We start from the raw sequence: 14,938 nt of genomic DNA, 5'->3' as shown, positions 1-14,938 counted from the left end.
AGAGCCCCCTCCCCGGGGTGCACTCAGCCATCTCAGAGGCCCTGAGCAGGAGATGGAGTATGGAAGGGAGGCCTGGGGGCGCGGGGACCCTCCCCGCCCTCCTCCCTCCTGCCCCTTAGACCAAAAGTCCCGGAGGGGGGTCTGCTCACCTGCTGCTGAGCTGAAGCCGCCCCTTGGGTGGGGTGCCTGGTGCCCCTCCCCCAGCCCAGCTAAGCAGGAGGGCTCGGGGGCGGGGCAGAAGCGGGCACACGCCGGGGCTGGCGTGGGGGTTCCCCGCAGCCCGCTCACACGTCGGTGCTGACGCTGCGGCTGCGGGAGAAGGCCTCGCGCATGGCCGACAGGCGGCCGGGGTCCAGGGCCTGCAGGCCGCCCAGGTCCTCCTGGCTGAGGCTGCGGAAGGCCACGCGCCCGCCCCCGTTGCGCAGGTCCTCCTCGGGCTCCTGCAGGCAGAAGCTGGGCGGCTCGTAGTAGGAGCAGCTGCGGCACAGGGCGCGCGCGGGCGGCGACTTGGGGCGCAGGGCGGCGGCGTGGAGGGGCCCGTTGGCGAGCAGCAGGTGGCGGCTGGGGCGCAGCGGGGGCAGGGGCGCGTGCACCGCGAAGTCCGGCTCCTCCTCCTCGTCCTCCAGCTCCTCCCGCTTGCAGCAGTAATACTGTGGGCGACGGCTGCTGACCCGGGCCCGGCACCCCTCGGCACCCCCTCCCACGCCGCTGCACGTGACACCGTCAGGCAGGAGGGGACCCGGAGGCACACAGCCCCCGCCCCTGGTCTGTGGCTCCCCGCTCCTCCCCAGCCCCGCAGCGTGTGGCATTAGCTCCGTCCTGTCCCTGTCCAGGGCTGGGTACCTGGAGCCGGCAGTAACACAGCACCGCGATGATGCAGAGCAGAATCACAGTCGCCAAGATGCCCCCAGTGATCACCACCGTGCCGGCTGTCATCCGCCCCCCGTCTCCATCAACTTCCTGCAACACGGGCGGGGCAGGGCTGTGAGGAGTGGGGCAGGGCCTGGGCCGTCCTGGACCCCCAGCCTCCACATGGGCAGATGTGGGCATCCGGTGACCGTTCCACAAATGCCCGCGCCCGACGGTGATGCCAGGTTCAGTGGTGGCTCTGGGACCCCTTTTGCAGGTGCCACTTCACCTTGGCATCCTGGGTCCTTCCTTCTCTTGGGCACGCGTGGCCCACCAGCCCTGTCACATTGCGGTGCAGCCACGGAGCCTCTCCAGCCCTGGGCACCCGGCCACGGACACGGGAAGGCCACAGCACTTTCCACCAGGCTGTGCGGGACCATTCCTCGCTGTGGGCTTCTCTGCGTCCGCCCGCCCGCCCCGGAATTTGCTCAGGCACGGGCCAAGTGCTAACGTGCGTGCACCCACCGTGTCCCCGTCAGGCGGGGTGTGGGCCAGGGGTGCACCCCGACTTTCTGGCCAGCCTTTAGAGCCAGAGGGGACCGCGGCCCTGCGGGTCTGGCCTGGGTCGGTGCCGCAGCTCCAGTGCCACTGTGGCCAGTTCCTTTGCCCTGCCCGCCTTGCCCTCCGGCTCGCACTTTCCCCACACCCTGTGCCTTCCCAGGTGTCCCGTGTGGCTGGCTTCCTCTAGCCTGGACAGTGAGGTGACCTGATGGGCTCGTTGGCTAACTGGGTGCTCCGGCCCCTGGGCGGTAGCTGCAGGGAACCTGGCTCACTAGCGCCACCCTGCTGGTTACTTGTGGGAACTCAGCTGGCCTGTGTCCAGGTGGGCTGGGAGTCCTAATCTGGGGTGGGTGACCAGCGTTTGGCAGGGCCCATGCACCCCTGGTGCAGCCGAGCAGCCTGGCGTGAGCTGGGGTGGTTTCTGCCCCACCTGGGCCCCAGCTCTGCCCACACCGTGGCTTTGCTGTGTGGTGTGCAGAGCTGGACCCTGTGCCTGGCCCAGATGGGGGACCTCCTAGGTAGGCACCCCACTCAGACACATGCTGGGGGCCTGCTGGAGGCCATGTCGGAACAAACGTCCAGTTTCCCGAGACAGACGCTGCCGTGGTTGCTTTTCCCAGCCATGTGAAGTGACAGAAACCGCAGTCTGTGCTCCCCGGGCACAGATGGGGTGCGGGCCCCTCTCCCTGCACCCCACGGGGCCAGAGCCTCTCCCTGCACCCCACGGGGCCAGAGCCTGTGGGTCTTCCGGGACCACGTGCGGTGTCTCCCTGCTGGGCTCCTGCCCTTGTCGGGAAGTGACTTCGTTTCGCTTTTGAATCGGAGAAGTCATTTGGTGCCTGAATCAGAGGCAGAAAAGCAGGTGTGCGGCAGGGGTCCGTGCCACGGCAGCCCCCAGACGGAAGGGACTCCCTCCCTCCTTCACCCAGGCTGCAGGGCTTATCTCTCCTGCCGCCGGCGGGGGCCCCTACCAGGGGTCCTGGCCTCAGGGCTGATGTTTCCTCTTTGGGAACAGGCACATGACTGGCCTGGGGATGCGAGTCCTGAGCTCTGCCGTGGAAGGCGTAGCCCATCTGGGGCAAAGCTGGGACTGGAATCCAGACCCCCACGGACAGACAGAACCAGACAGACAAGCCAGCACAGACGGCGCGAGCACAGCTGGGCGGCAGAGCTCAGACTCGATGCAGGAGCGGGAACCCCACGTTCCCGGGCTCTGGGCCCGCTAGCTCCATCCGCCGGGCCAGGGCATGGGGTGCAGACAGGCAGCAGCCAGGAGCCATGCAGGATGGGGGGTGGGTCCAGATGCCTCTCAGCCAAGTCTGCAGAACAGGACAGGCAGCCGCCCCAGCCCTGCCCGCGTTTCTTGGGGCTCCTGGGTCGGGGCCTCACCAGACCCCAGGCCACCTGCCCCTTGTCCTGGCTTTTCCCAGGCACCGCAGCCCCTATTCCATGGCGAACAGCCCCATTTCAGTGACCCCGAGACACACCCCGTCCCGGGAGACGTCGGGGACATCTGTGAGACAGGCTGGCGCAGCCCCACTGCCGTCCCCGGGGTGCCAGCCCGGGACAGGCGGAGACAAGGCAGACGGCGGGGAGGGTGCCGGCCCAGGCCAGGCGCCCAGGGCTGTCAGCAGCCGCTCCGACACCCCGGCCGCGTCCAGCTGGAGCAGCCAGCCCCGTTGCACGCACCCCTACATGCTGAGGGGCAGCAACGCCGTGGGCATGGGGCCGGGCCTGGCTCCGCCAGCAGACGGGCACACGGCTGCCGGCCTCACCACTCCCAGCTGGCATCTGGGCACACTTCACTCGCCACACCATTCCCGCACCCACCCTCCTGCCACTCTCTGTCTTGCTGGGCGCTGCCCCTAGGGGTGCCCTTTTCCCTGACTCTCCAAGGTGCAAGGCGTGCCTTCTCTTCCAGAAAGCCCTCCCAGACTTCTCCGAGGTCCGTGACAGAACCGTGAGGCCCAGCGCTGTGAGGGAGGCTGAGGCCTGCGGGGGCCCGGGATCTCGTCCCTGACCCCACACAGCGGGTACAGTAGCGAGCCTGTCCCCTCGTTTGCCCCTCAGACCTCCTTGCAGGCTGCAGTGTCTGCTCAGTGGACACCCAGATGACCAGCCTGAGGGACTTCCCGGGGGCCTGGGCACTGCCACCCCACACTGGCAGTCAGGGGCCTCCTGCAGCCCTTTTCTTTTCTGACCTGTGGGCGGGGCAGGGGTCAGACCCCATGCTTGCCAGCTCCTACTTGCTCTGCGAGGGGTCAGGCGGGTGCAGCCACAGGTCTGGGGGTGCCTAGACAACCAAAGGGTCCCCCTGGGTGGGGACCAACTTGCCCAACTGCCCAGTGCCCCCTGGACATCAGATCCCAGGAACAGCGGTTCGGGGTGTTTGAGGGGCCACAGTGGGCTCTGAGTGCCAGGCTCACACTGGGGGCTAAGGCTTCCTGGAGGAGGAGGCCCTCTGGCTGGCTCTGTAAACGCCCAGCTACTGGAGGGACAGCAGTGACCAGGGCCTGTGTGCACGCCCCTGCCCGTCCTGGGGGACTGGCCTGCACCCCAGGCTGCAGAACAAGGCCCCAGCGGGGAGGAGCAGGCAGCAGGCCCAGACAGCTCCCACCTGCCCAGCCCTCCCCGGCGGCTGGCCCGCAGTGTGGCCATCTGGAGTGGGTCCGTTTCAGACGCTTCCGCTTCCTCAGTTGCTGCCCCCCCCCCCCCCCGCCGCCCCGTCTGTGTCTATCCCGCGCCCCGTGGTCCAGGACACAGCAGCTCCTCCCCAAGATGCCCCGTCCTGCCCTTAGCTCTGCCCACCTCCAGGCGGCAGGCAGCAGCAGGGGTGGGGGCCTGGGAGAACAGACCCAAGCGGGGAACTGAGGCAGGGCGGCCGCCCCTGTGTCTGGATCTAGGGGGGAATGGGGGAGCATCTGTCTGGCCCTGCCGAGCCGCTACCTGGAAGGCGGGCAGGGCGGCCGCGAGTTCCTGTCTAGACTCCGGCACATTTGTTCCCAATTTCACGCCCCACGGACTCCCCAGGCCCTGCCGGGTAATGAGCGGGCGGGGGCGTGTCTGGGGGCTGCTGTCCAGGGCCGGGGGCAGGCAGAGCCTGATTCCCAGCAGGCCCCAGGGAGCGAGTTTCCCGGCCGACACTCCGACTGGGAGCGGGCAGAGGCTCCGAGGCCTGGAAGGTCTGCGGGGGGTGGGGGCGCGAGCCGGGAGCGCCAAGCTGTGCTCGGTGACAGGGTTACTGGGGGCCCCAGGAAGATCACAGGCACCCCCCATCCCGTTCTGGGGTTCCAGACACTGCGGAGGCAGTGGGGGTCAGAGAGGCTGACAGGAAGTCTCCTGCAGGGTCTGGGGCAAAGGTCCATATGCTGGGCAGAGTTGGGGCCAGGTGGGAGGCTGGGAAGGCCACCCCCGGGACACGCGTGTGGCTGGACACCACCCCTCTCCCTGAGTTTCAAGATTCCCAGAGGAAAGCTGAGGCCCCACACAGACCCCTGGAGGCACAGAGTTGAACCCTTCTGGGCTGCATGGGGACTTTGTCCCCCTGAGCTGGCCAGAGGAGAGGGGGGTCCTGATGGCACCGTGCCAGTCACCGTCTCCAGCCCGGAACCTTCTGGAAGGCAGACAGCAGGAAGAAGGCCCCGGGGCCTGCTGGAGCAGCCCCACCCCCGTGACAGCAGAGCCCAGCTCTTGCCCCAGTCCCCAGGACAGACGTGGACACTCGGGTGAGGCTGCACCCCACTGAGCCCCAAGTGTCTGCGGTCAGCTGCTGCCAGGGGAGGGCCACCCCAGGTCACCTGACTCTGGGTCCCTCATGGCCCCATTTCCCGGCTCATGGGATGCACACCATGGCAGCACCAAAGGTCAGGGCAAGTGGGTCCAAGTGAGCAGAAAGGTGGCTGTCAGGCACCCTTCCAGAATCTTGCAGAATCTTCCAGATTCTTCCGGAACTTCAGGAGTTGGGAGAGGAGGCCGGCTGAGCCCCAGGCAGACAGGGTTCCATGTTCTCTCCCTCAGGCACTGCTGAGGGAGCTTCCCGAGTCTCTCGCTGCCCAACCTGTTTTCCCTGGCTCTGGCCCCTATTCCTTAGAGACCAACTGGCAGCAGCTGGCACATCCCAGAGGCCGAGGGTCACCCAGACAGAACCGTGGGGCGCTCTTACCAAAGGGAAACTGAGGTGCAGTCCCGGCCAGTACCCAGCGGCCCTTGGTTGTAGGGTTGAAGGCCTGGCAGGGGCTGTCCCCAGGGTGGGGGCGCCAGCCCTGAATGCCGGGGTCAGAGCCAGTTAGCGGGTGAGGAGCCTCAGACAGCTGCACCCCGGGGCCGCCTGGCCCAAGTGAGCCCCAGGCTGTGGGTCCAGGTGGCGGGGAGAAAGGCGGCTCGGACAGAGCCCGGCAGCCTGCGTGCAGCAGGAGGGTCCAGAGGAGCCAGCGTGAGGCACCTGCCCGTGTCCCAACTTCCAGGCACGCCCTGCTAGAACGGGCCTCTGGGTGCAGAGGGGCTGGGGGTCGGGCCTCTAGGAACCAGGGACCGCGGTGGGCACAGGGACCCCGCGCTGCTCCCGAGTCTCCTGCTCCAGCCTGGGACTGGCACTCTCCTGGCATGCCCGGCCCTGCGGGCTCCTTTGTGGATTTCCTGGGCTCGCATGCAGGCGCGCACGCACCCCCACACAAAAGCATGACGGTCTGGCTGACACACGGGCAACATGCATGGATACATGCACACACATGCACGCACACATGTACACAACGCACGCACGCACAACAGTCTGGCCGGTGCCCCCATCATCGCCAGGCCAGCTGGGGCAGCCCAGTTTGCCAGCAACCATGCCCAAGCAAAGGGCACCTCGAAACGGTTCCGGAATCCAGGGCAGGAAGTGCTTAAGACGGCTCCCCCCAACTCCGTCACCCACCCCTGAGACATGAGGAGTGTCACTGGGCCCGGGGGACAGAGACCTGGAGTACAAGGAGAGTGTGCCGCTAGGGGCTCGCCCAGAACAGGGACGGGAGCCCTGCAGCTCCTCCCCGTGGGCACAGGGTCCAGGAAGGAGGCCATCTAGAATGTTCTCTGCAGCCCAGCATCTTTCCGAGCTCCGTGGAAGGAAACTGCAGGGCTCACTTCCTCCCCAGACGGCACAGGCAGGTGGCAGCTTAGCCCGCACCTGCAGGGTCTGGCCGCAGGGACCACCTGCATCCCAGCCTCCCCTCCGGGGCTTCTGCACTCTCGGGCCTTCCAGCCCAGCTGGGGCCCGGCCACAGGCCCGTGGAGGCTGCTCCAAGGACTGCGGAGGGCGCATGGGGGTGGGGGCAGTCAGCAGTGCGGAACAACAGCGCCTCTGGCTTCAGCGGTTTCTATGGAGACCTGTGAGGAGGGGACCCCGGGACCCAGAGACTGGGGCACCTGGACAGTTTCTGCCCAGAGCTGGGCAGGCTGGGACAGGGAGGAGTGAAGGGCTGAACCCAGGTGGCCTCAGGCTCTGGTGGGAACCACAAGTCCACATACACGCATATGTAGGCCCACAGGGCACACACGCGCATGCACACCCCATGTAGTACACACGTGTACGCGCATGTGCACACATATGTGTCGGCCTTGTGTACATACGTGCATTGTGTACATGTGTGTATGCATCAATGTACACTGTGTGTCTGTGAATGCAAATGCGTGTGCGTGAATCCATGTACATATATAGGCACATGCACACATGAGTGCATATGTGTACTCATGCATGTGTGCACCATGTGTCCATGTGCATGTAAACAGGCATGTGAACATGTGTCCATGTCCCAAGATGCACATGTGTATCACGTGTGGTGCCTCCAACAGCCCTGTGCACATCTATGAGGCTCATGACCCTGTGGGTGATGTGCAGTGTTCGGTGACCTGGGAATGCACATGTGATGTGTGTTCATGTGCGGGACATGCATTCCTGCCCATGTGTAAACAGGTGTACTTGTCCACACATGCACAACTGTGTGTGCATGTAAGAAGTGTGTGCATGTGTGAGGTGTGTGCATGGTGTGTATGAGGTGTGTGTGATGTATGTGTGCGAGGTGTGTGTGAGGTGTGAGTGTTTGTGAGTTGCGTAAGTGTATTGCATGTGTGTGAGGTATGTGTGGGTATGTGTGTAAGGTGTGTGTGCATGGTGTGTGTGCATGTGTGAGGTGTCTGCATATGTGTGTAAGGTGCGAATTGTGTGAAGTGTGTGCATGTGTGTTAGTGTGTGAAGTGTGTATGTGATGTTTATGAGTGTAAGGTACTTGTGTATATTGCATGTGTGTGATATGTGAGGTGTATGATATTTGTGCATGTGTAAGGTGTGTGAATGTGTGAGGTATGTGTGAGGTGTGTGTGCTTGGTGTGTGTGAGGTATGTGCGTGTGTACATGTATAAGGTGTGTGTGTACTGCATGTGTGTGAGGTATGAGATGTGTGGGTGTGTGTGTGTATGCATGTGTGTGAGGTGTGTGCGTGTATTGTATGTGTGTGAGATATGTGTGTGCACTGCACGTGTGTGAGGTGTATGAGATGTGTGTGTATGTATGTGTGCATGTGTAATGTGTATGTGTGCTGTGCGGTCCTGATGTGGACAGAGCAGGGAGCAGGGCAGTGGTGGCTCCGTGGGCCTGGCGCCCCGGGGCTGTGGGGGCTGTGGGGGCTGTCGGGGATGTGCCGTGGTAAGAAACCAACTCCCAGACCCCTGAGCTACAGGTTGGTTTGCTCGTGGGAGCAGGAGTGCTGGCACTGGAGAATGTCCGGAACCTTCCTTCCTGCTGGACGACCCTCAGCGCGGTGCCCCACCTCAGACCTCGTAGCCCCTGGGTGGTGCCCCCGCTCCCCGCTGCAGCCTCCCCCCTCCCACTGCACACCTCCCGGCTCCCCCACTCTGCCCAGGCCCAACCCCCGAGTCCTTCGAGACAGGAGCTGGGGGTGGAGCAGGGGACCAGCTGCCCACAGGACAGCCCTGGTCTGACCTCACATCTGTCCACCACTCCCTTTGTCCCCCTTACCCCCCATCCCCCTCACAGTCTCCCACTCCTTCCTCCTCCCTCTGTTCCTCCCTCACTCCTTCCTCCCCCATCGCCCCCTCACGCACTCCTCCGGCCTGCTCCTGCCCCTCTGGTTTCCTCCTCTTTTCTGCAGCATTCTGAGGGGAAACCCGGACGGTCCAGCCAGTGACGTACCGGAGAGCCAGCACGTACTGGGTCCAGGTGGCCTTGCCCACCCGGCCTCTCTTGCCCCGGGAAGGAAAGGGAGGGTTGAGGAGTGGGTGAACACCGAGCGCAGAGCCAGCGCAGGCCCCCAAACAAAACAAAAGAGAAAGCAGCAAGCATCAAGGCGGCCACCCGCACCTCACACTGGGCGTGAAGGCAGCTTTTGGCAAGAGAAGCTGCGAGGTAATTAGCAGGGACTCACCCGGGAATTTCTCAAGGAAAATCAAAGTTGACAATAGTTTTAATTTTGCAAATGGCTTCGCTGTGGACCAGGAGCCTCTGTGCAATGAGAGTTTTAACCACACAGAGGGTGAAGAGGTAAATAAAGGTGGGCAGCTGGAGGGAGCCCCTGGACCCTGCGGTCAGTAAGCCAGCGGCGCCTCTCCACAGCAGGCATCTGGGGCGGTGTCCCCGAATCTGTTAGGGGAGTGGCGGGCAGGAGGAAGCGTGAGGACACCACTAGGGGGTGGGTCACCCTCTCTGCCGGCCCCCACCTCCCAGCCCTGCAGGCAGAGCAGAGCTGCCACTAGGGGGCGCTGGCGGGCGCGCAGTCCTGGGTTCTGGGGGGAGGAGCGGGTCTGCGGTGACCTCCCCTTGGGGGAGGGGCGCGGGCATCCCACCCGGCCCAAATGCAGGGGCGGGGCTCCCTCTGCAGACTAGAGGCCGCCAGGGAGGGCCTCGCTGCTGGGTCCCCAGCCTTAAAGGAGCAGACCAGGGAGAGTGGGGACGTGTGTTGGGCAAGGGGTGCTGATCCCAGGCAGAGTCTGCGCCTCCCACTCAGCCGCAGGCCTCACTCTGCCTCCGCCTCCAAGTAGCCTTCCCTGACTGCTCGTCCCAGGGGAGTGCGTCCCCTCACCCTAGAAGCCTGGTGCCATATCACTCGCCTTCTGGCGCCCAACCTGCCCCAAGCATGCGACTGTCCAGCCTCACCGCAAGAAACAGTCCCAGTCAGGTTGTTCCCCACGCCTGTTGCTAGCTTGGGTCCACGGAAGGAAGTGAGAGGGGGTGTCTGTGCGGGTCAGGGCAGCTGGGGGCACGCAGCCAGGGACGTCACAGGGGCCTGTGTCCGCGGGGGCCCTCAAGCCTCGTTCTCGTGGACATGTGGTTCACACGGTCAGAGGGACGCCTTGACTCCTGGGCCGGGCCTGGCGCTGCCCTGGGCTCGGGTGCAGGACTGGGCACTGCCCACCTGAGTCCCCGCTGTGTCTCGGCCCCACAAGCAGAAACTGCCCCGTCCCCGGCCTTGAGGTGGAGGCTGCTGATGTCCCCTGAGTGAGGAACCCCTCAGGACACAGCCCCCCTGGACACAGCCCCACTGGACATGGCCCGCAGGACGCGGCCCCCACATGGCCTTGGGACGCCCAACTGCACCCCAGCAGCAGGACACGTGGGACCAGGCTGCGGCCCCTGAGACCACGGGGCTTAGCCTGGCTGCCGGCCCCTTCCCAGAAACCCTCTCCCACCCACAACTGCCGGGTGGTAACCCAGGGACCTTGCAGGCTGGGCCGGCCCCCCAGGTGGACATTGTGGGCTTCTGGCTGCCCTGTCCAGGGGGCCTCTCGGTCACTCAGGGCTCACTCCCGCCGGTGTGAGGCGCAGCACCAGAGGTGGGACTAGGGACATGCTGGGGACCGAGGAGCCCCCCTGAGAGCCACTGCCCCTGCCTCTCCTCACCCTGCTCTCCCCTTCCCCCCATTTCTCCCCCTCCCTCCCCCTCCTCCCCTCCTCCTTTCCCCTCCCCCCTCCTCCTGAGCCCCCCTCCTCCCCTTCCTACCCCCAACTCCCCCTCTCCCCTCCTCCTCCCCGCCCTCCAGTCACCCAGTCACCCACTCCCCCCGCCCCCGGAACTCTGCGGGAGTCTGCAAGACGCTCATGCCCAGGACCAGAGGGTCACTGTCCCTGTTTCACACCCCAGGCCCTGGGGCAGAAGCGGCCAAGCCAGGCTTGTGGGCAAACGGGGCCTGACCCAGCAGTGCCAGCGCCCTCAGCAGCCCCGTTCCAGGCGCGGGGCCAAGCCGGGGGCGGCAGGCAGCAGCTTGCGCCTGTTCGGGGAGGGTAACGAACCCCAGGGGAACAAAGAACTTTGGAGAGGAACGGGTGCCGGGAGACAGTGAGCTGGCAGCCGCAGGGCAAGGGGGGCCTCGACCCGCAGGGAGAGAAGCCTGCCAGGGCCTTGAGATGCGCTGCTGGGGGCCCGCTGTGCGGCCAGTGGGTTTCCGTCCTCCGTGTGCAGGGGGGCAGCAGGGCCTCGTGGGGCTGCGAGGTTTGGACCCTCTGCAGCTGTGCCAGTGTGCAGAGGACACGGGAGGGCGAGCGGGCGGGCACCACGCACAGCCATTGACCCTTCGGCCTGGTGGGCCACGGGGAGGCCTCAGAGCCACTGAGTCCAGGGTCTCACGGCAGAGCGGGGGTCTGTCAGCTCCTGGGGGAGTCGGAGGCACTGGGGAACGTGAGTGACTCATTTGAGGCACCAGAGATGGGCAGCTCGTCGTTTCCTCCCCCTGTGCCCACGGGCCCCCAAGAGCACCTGAGGTCACCGGCCTGTGTTGGGGACCCCAGCCGAGGCCTCAGGCACCCCCACCCTAAGGGCACGTGGCAGACCTGGCCACACTGTGTCCCAGCTAGACTATGCCCCGACAGCACCGTGGCCTGTGCCACAGGGACCCTGCCCGACCCAGCCCTGGCAGCAGGAGTGGGCCCGGGAGCTGCCTTGGGTGAGTGGACAGGTCATGGGGCTGCCAGTCTGGGTTGGGCCACCCTCCCCCGGGGCTCTGTCCTCAGAAGTTGGCCTTCCCTGATGGCCCAGGGCATGCAGTGGGCATGGGGCAGGCAGGTAACCCCCCGCGCCCCCAGTGGGACGCTTGGGTTTGCTCCTGGTGATTCTGGTCTCGGAACCCTGGGAGCATGCGGGACCCCTCTGGGCTGGGCGGTGGGTGTCCGGAGGACCCTGGTTAGGGAGCTCGGGCAGGCTCGGGGCAAGAGGCAGAGTGGGTGCTGGCTGATGCCGAAGGGTGACCTTGGTCAGGCCGGCAGCTTCCCCACACCTCGCTCTCCCCAGCCCAACTGTGCCCCGCAAGAGCCTGACTCCTGGCAGCCGAGGTTGGGCCCGCTTTTCTGGAACTTTCCCTCTCCAGTATGCATCTTCCCCATGTAGAGCGGGACGGTCTGCATGCCTGGGCACGGTGGGTGCCCGATTGCCCCGCTGGGCTGCCCGCTCTGGGTTCACGGGTGCAGCTGGAGTGTGTCCAGACTCCGGGCGGGGGCGCAGGGCGCAGCCGCCCGCGGGGAGCCCGGATGGGACACCCCCAGCCAGGACAGGCGCAGCGGGCGCAGAGAAGGGGCGGGGAACGCGCCCCCCGCTTGGCCCTCGGCAGCCCCCGCCCCTCAGCCCTTACCTTGAACCATGGGAACGGCGCTGCCCCGCCAGCCGAGGACTTGGGCGCACGTGACGGGGAGGTCCGTCCCGCGTCCGACCGTCCGTCCGTCCCCGGCTCGGCTCGGCGGCGTGGAGAGGCGAGTGCGAGCTCGGCGGGAGCCCTGGCAGCCCCGCTGCGGCCGCGCGGCTCCGGACGGCCCGGCTGGCTCCCGGCTGGCTCCCGGCACGCGCGCGGCTGGCAGCCCGGTTCCGCGCCGGGGCGCGCGCAGGCGGCCGGGGCGCGCGCGGGCCCGGATCGCGCGCCGCCAGCTGCGCGCGCGTCGTCGGGGGCTGCGCGACCCGGTCCGGAGCTGTCCCCGGTGCTGACGGCTCGAGCGGGGCCCCGCCGGGGCTGGCACCCGCGCCCGCCCCGCCCCGCGCCCCGCGCTCTTTGTCCGCCTCTTGGCGCGCTCCTCTCGGAGCTCCGAGCCGATGGGGCGAGAGCAGCTGTTACCCACCCCGACCCGGGCCAAGGCGGGCTGGGGTCTCTGCTTCTGGCTTCAGAGGGTGCCAGGGGCGGGGTGGGCACCGGATGGCCAGGGCCCAGCCCGCAACGGCCGCCAGGCACGGCCGCGGCTGCGTGTCCTTCCTCGCTCGGTTGTCAAGCCAGGAGCAAGTGGTGGGCGAGGATCCGACTGGGTGGCAGGTCTTGGGGGCCGCGGCCCCTGCAACTCTCCGACGTCCGTGGGGAGCGACCGTGGGAGGTTCCCGGGATCCCGTGTGGGGTCGTGCTTGGAAGAATGTTTGGGTGCCGCTGCCTGTCCGTGCCCCAAGAAGGGCCAGGGCAGAGTGCCTGCAGGCAGTGGGGAGGGGGTGCAGGGTCCTGGATCCCTGCCCGGCACCGGAAGCAGGTCCAGCTGGGCCATTCCCACCCGCTGAGGGCGTGGGGCTGCATCCACAGCAGCCCAGCTCCGCTCCGCCTGGTGCCGAGGGCCCCGTGCCCTGAGCTGCCCGCAGCCACCAGACCCTGGAGATGCTCTCACGGGTCCAGCGGGCCCCTTCCCTCATCCATGGGAGTGGGGAGCTACCCACGGGCACCTCCCTCAGCCCCTTCATGCCCCATCTGTTCCTAAGGTTGCTGGGCTGGGCCCTGCCCCACTGGCGCCTGATAAACCACCCCACGAGGCGCTTTATGCACTTCGTGTGCCTTGCCTTGCTCGGTGCCCTCCGCATGCCAGGAGCCCCGGGTGCTGGCCCTGGGGGGGAGCCGCACCTCCCACTACCCCAATTCTGCGCTGCTCTCCCAGCCAGAGCTGACAGTGAGCACGGGTGGGGACTCCATATAAGGGGAGAGGGGAGGGGAGGAGAGGCAGCCCCCCTTCCCGCTCTCTGGGGATCTGTAAGCCAGGCGGGCACAGAGCTTCCTGCCAGCACGGCTGCGCTCCTGGCTGGCGGCGCCAAGGATGGGGAGGTGCAGCCCCGCGGCCCCGCCCTGCCCACATCTGCCCGCATGGGCCGCTCAGCTCGGGAGCCCCTGGCCTGGAAAGCGTGACGTGCTCTCTGGGCCCGGGGCTGCATTCTGCACCCAGATTGTTTGACCCTGTTCTGTGGGTCCCCACCACCCTGAGGTCCCACCTCGTAGCCTCACGACGGTGCCAGTGTCTGGGGGTGTCGATGCCGGAGGAGCACTCCCTGACTCACCTGCTGTACAGTTTCGAAGCATGCCTGGTGCGCAGAGCCCGATTCCAGAATACGGGGCGGGGGGCAGGGGTGAGGAGGCATCAGCCTGGCGTAGGGGCCCCAAGGCCCCCGGAGTTTGGGGTGTGCGTGCACACAGCTGGGGGCCATGTCCGCCCCCACCTGCTGTCCCGCCCAGCCTCAGTTCCGGGCCCCTCGGTCCGGTCCCTCAAGCAGCCCCTGCCACACAGCCCCGAGAAAATGCCTTGCACCCAGCAGGGGGGCAAGTGGGAGAGACCCCCACGCGGGCCCTGAGTGCAAAGGGGGCCCAAACGGGGCACTTTCCTGGGGGCAAGCATGGGTCATGGGTCCATGAGGAGGGTTTGATGGGGGATCCGAGAGGAGATTCTGAGGGGAGGGTCAAAAGGCAGGGTTCAAGAGAGCATCTGAGAGGAGGGTCTATGGGAAGGGTCTGAGGTGGGTCGAAGGGAGGGTCTTCGAGGAGTCTGAGGGGAGGGTCTGAGGGGACAGTCTGATGGGCATCTGAGGGGAGGGTCTCGGGGCACGGTCTGAAGGGAGGGTCCAAGGGGAGGGTCTGAGAGGGGTGTGAGGAGAGGAGAGTCTGAGGTGGGTCTGAGGGGAGGGTCCGAGGAGAGGGTGCAAGAGGTATCTGAGGAGAGGGTCTGAAGGGGCAACTGAGAGGAAGGTCCAAGGGGGATCTGAGAGGAGGGTCCAAGAGGAGGGTCTGAAGAGAGGGTCTGAGGGGAGAGTCCGAGAGGAGGGTTTGAGTGGAGGATCCGAGGGGAGGGTCTCAGAGGAGGGTCTGAGGGGAGGGTCCGAGGGGAGGGTTTGAGGGGAGGGTCCGAGGGGAGGGTCTCTGGGGAGGGTCCAAGGAGAGGATCTAGGGGGAGGGTCTGAGGGGGGTGTGAGGGAAGGGTCAGAGAGGAGAGTCCAAAGTGGGTCTGAGGGGAGTGTCCAAGGAGAGGGTGCAAGAGGAATCTGAGGAGAGGGTCTGAAGGAGAGACTGAGAGGAAGGTCCAAGGGAAATCTGAGGGGAGGGTCCAAGAGGAGGGTCTGAAGGGAGGGTCTGAGGGGAGGGTCTGAGGAGAGGGTCTGAGGGGAGGGTCTCGGGGGAGGGTCCAAGGGGAGGATGGGGGGGTCTGAGAGGAGGGTCCGAGGGGAGGGTCCGAGGGGAAGGTCGTATGGGGCATCTGAGGGGCCGCAGCTCCCTCTAGATTTCTGCGGTGGCACAGCTGCACCCTTGCATCAGCCTCTAACCACAG

At 66.3% G+C, this 14,938-nt stretch overlaps 1 protein-coding gene across 1 annotated transcript; it reads right to left on the bottom strand.

Moving 5' to 3' along the window:
* Window positions 1–284: 284 nt before the first annotated feature.
* Window positions 285–12,257, bottom strand: FAM163B (family with sequence similarity 163 member B). Its single transcript, XM_056132738.1, has 3 exons — window positions 12,019–12,257; window positions 844–960; window positions 285–650 (listed from the first exon to the last, which is right to left on the bottom strand). Exons 2-3 carry the CDS (start codon window positions 934–936, stop codon window positions 285–287), a joined length of 459 nt encoding a protein of 152 aa, XP_055988713.1. The 5' UTR covers window positions 937–960; window positions 12,019–12,257.
* Window positions 12,258–14,938: the final 2,681 nt, after the last annotated feature.

The sequence above is a fragment of the Sorex fumeus genome, unplaced genomic scaffold (assembly GCF_029834395.1).
Source record: "Sorex fumeus unplaced genomic scaffold, SorFum_2.1 ptg000095l, whole genome shotgun sequence".
Classification (NCBI taxonomy): domain Eukaryota; kingdom Metazoa; phylum Chordata; class Mammalia; order Eulipotyphla; family Soricidae; genus Sorex; species Sorex fumeus.
Note: the sequence above shows the minus strand (reverse complement) of the source record. Positions and strands in the feature narration are given on the sequence as shown.

Excerpts from the sequence above, each read along its gene's own strand:
- FAM163B (XM_056132738.1), bottom strand. The coding sequence starts at position 936 with ATGACAGCCGGCACGGTGGTGATCACTGGGGGCATCTTGGCGACTGTG. Across the intron at positions 651-843 it reads TGTGTTACTGCCGGCTCCAG|TATTACTGCTGCAAGCGGGA; the intron begins GTACCCAGCCCT and ends CGTCGCCCACAG.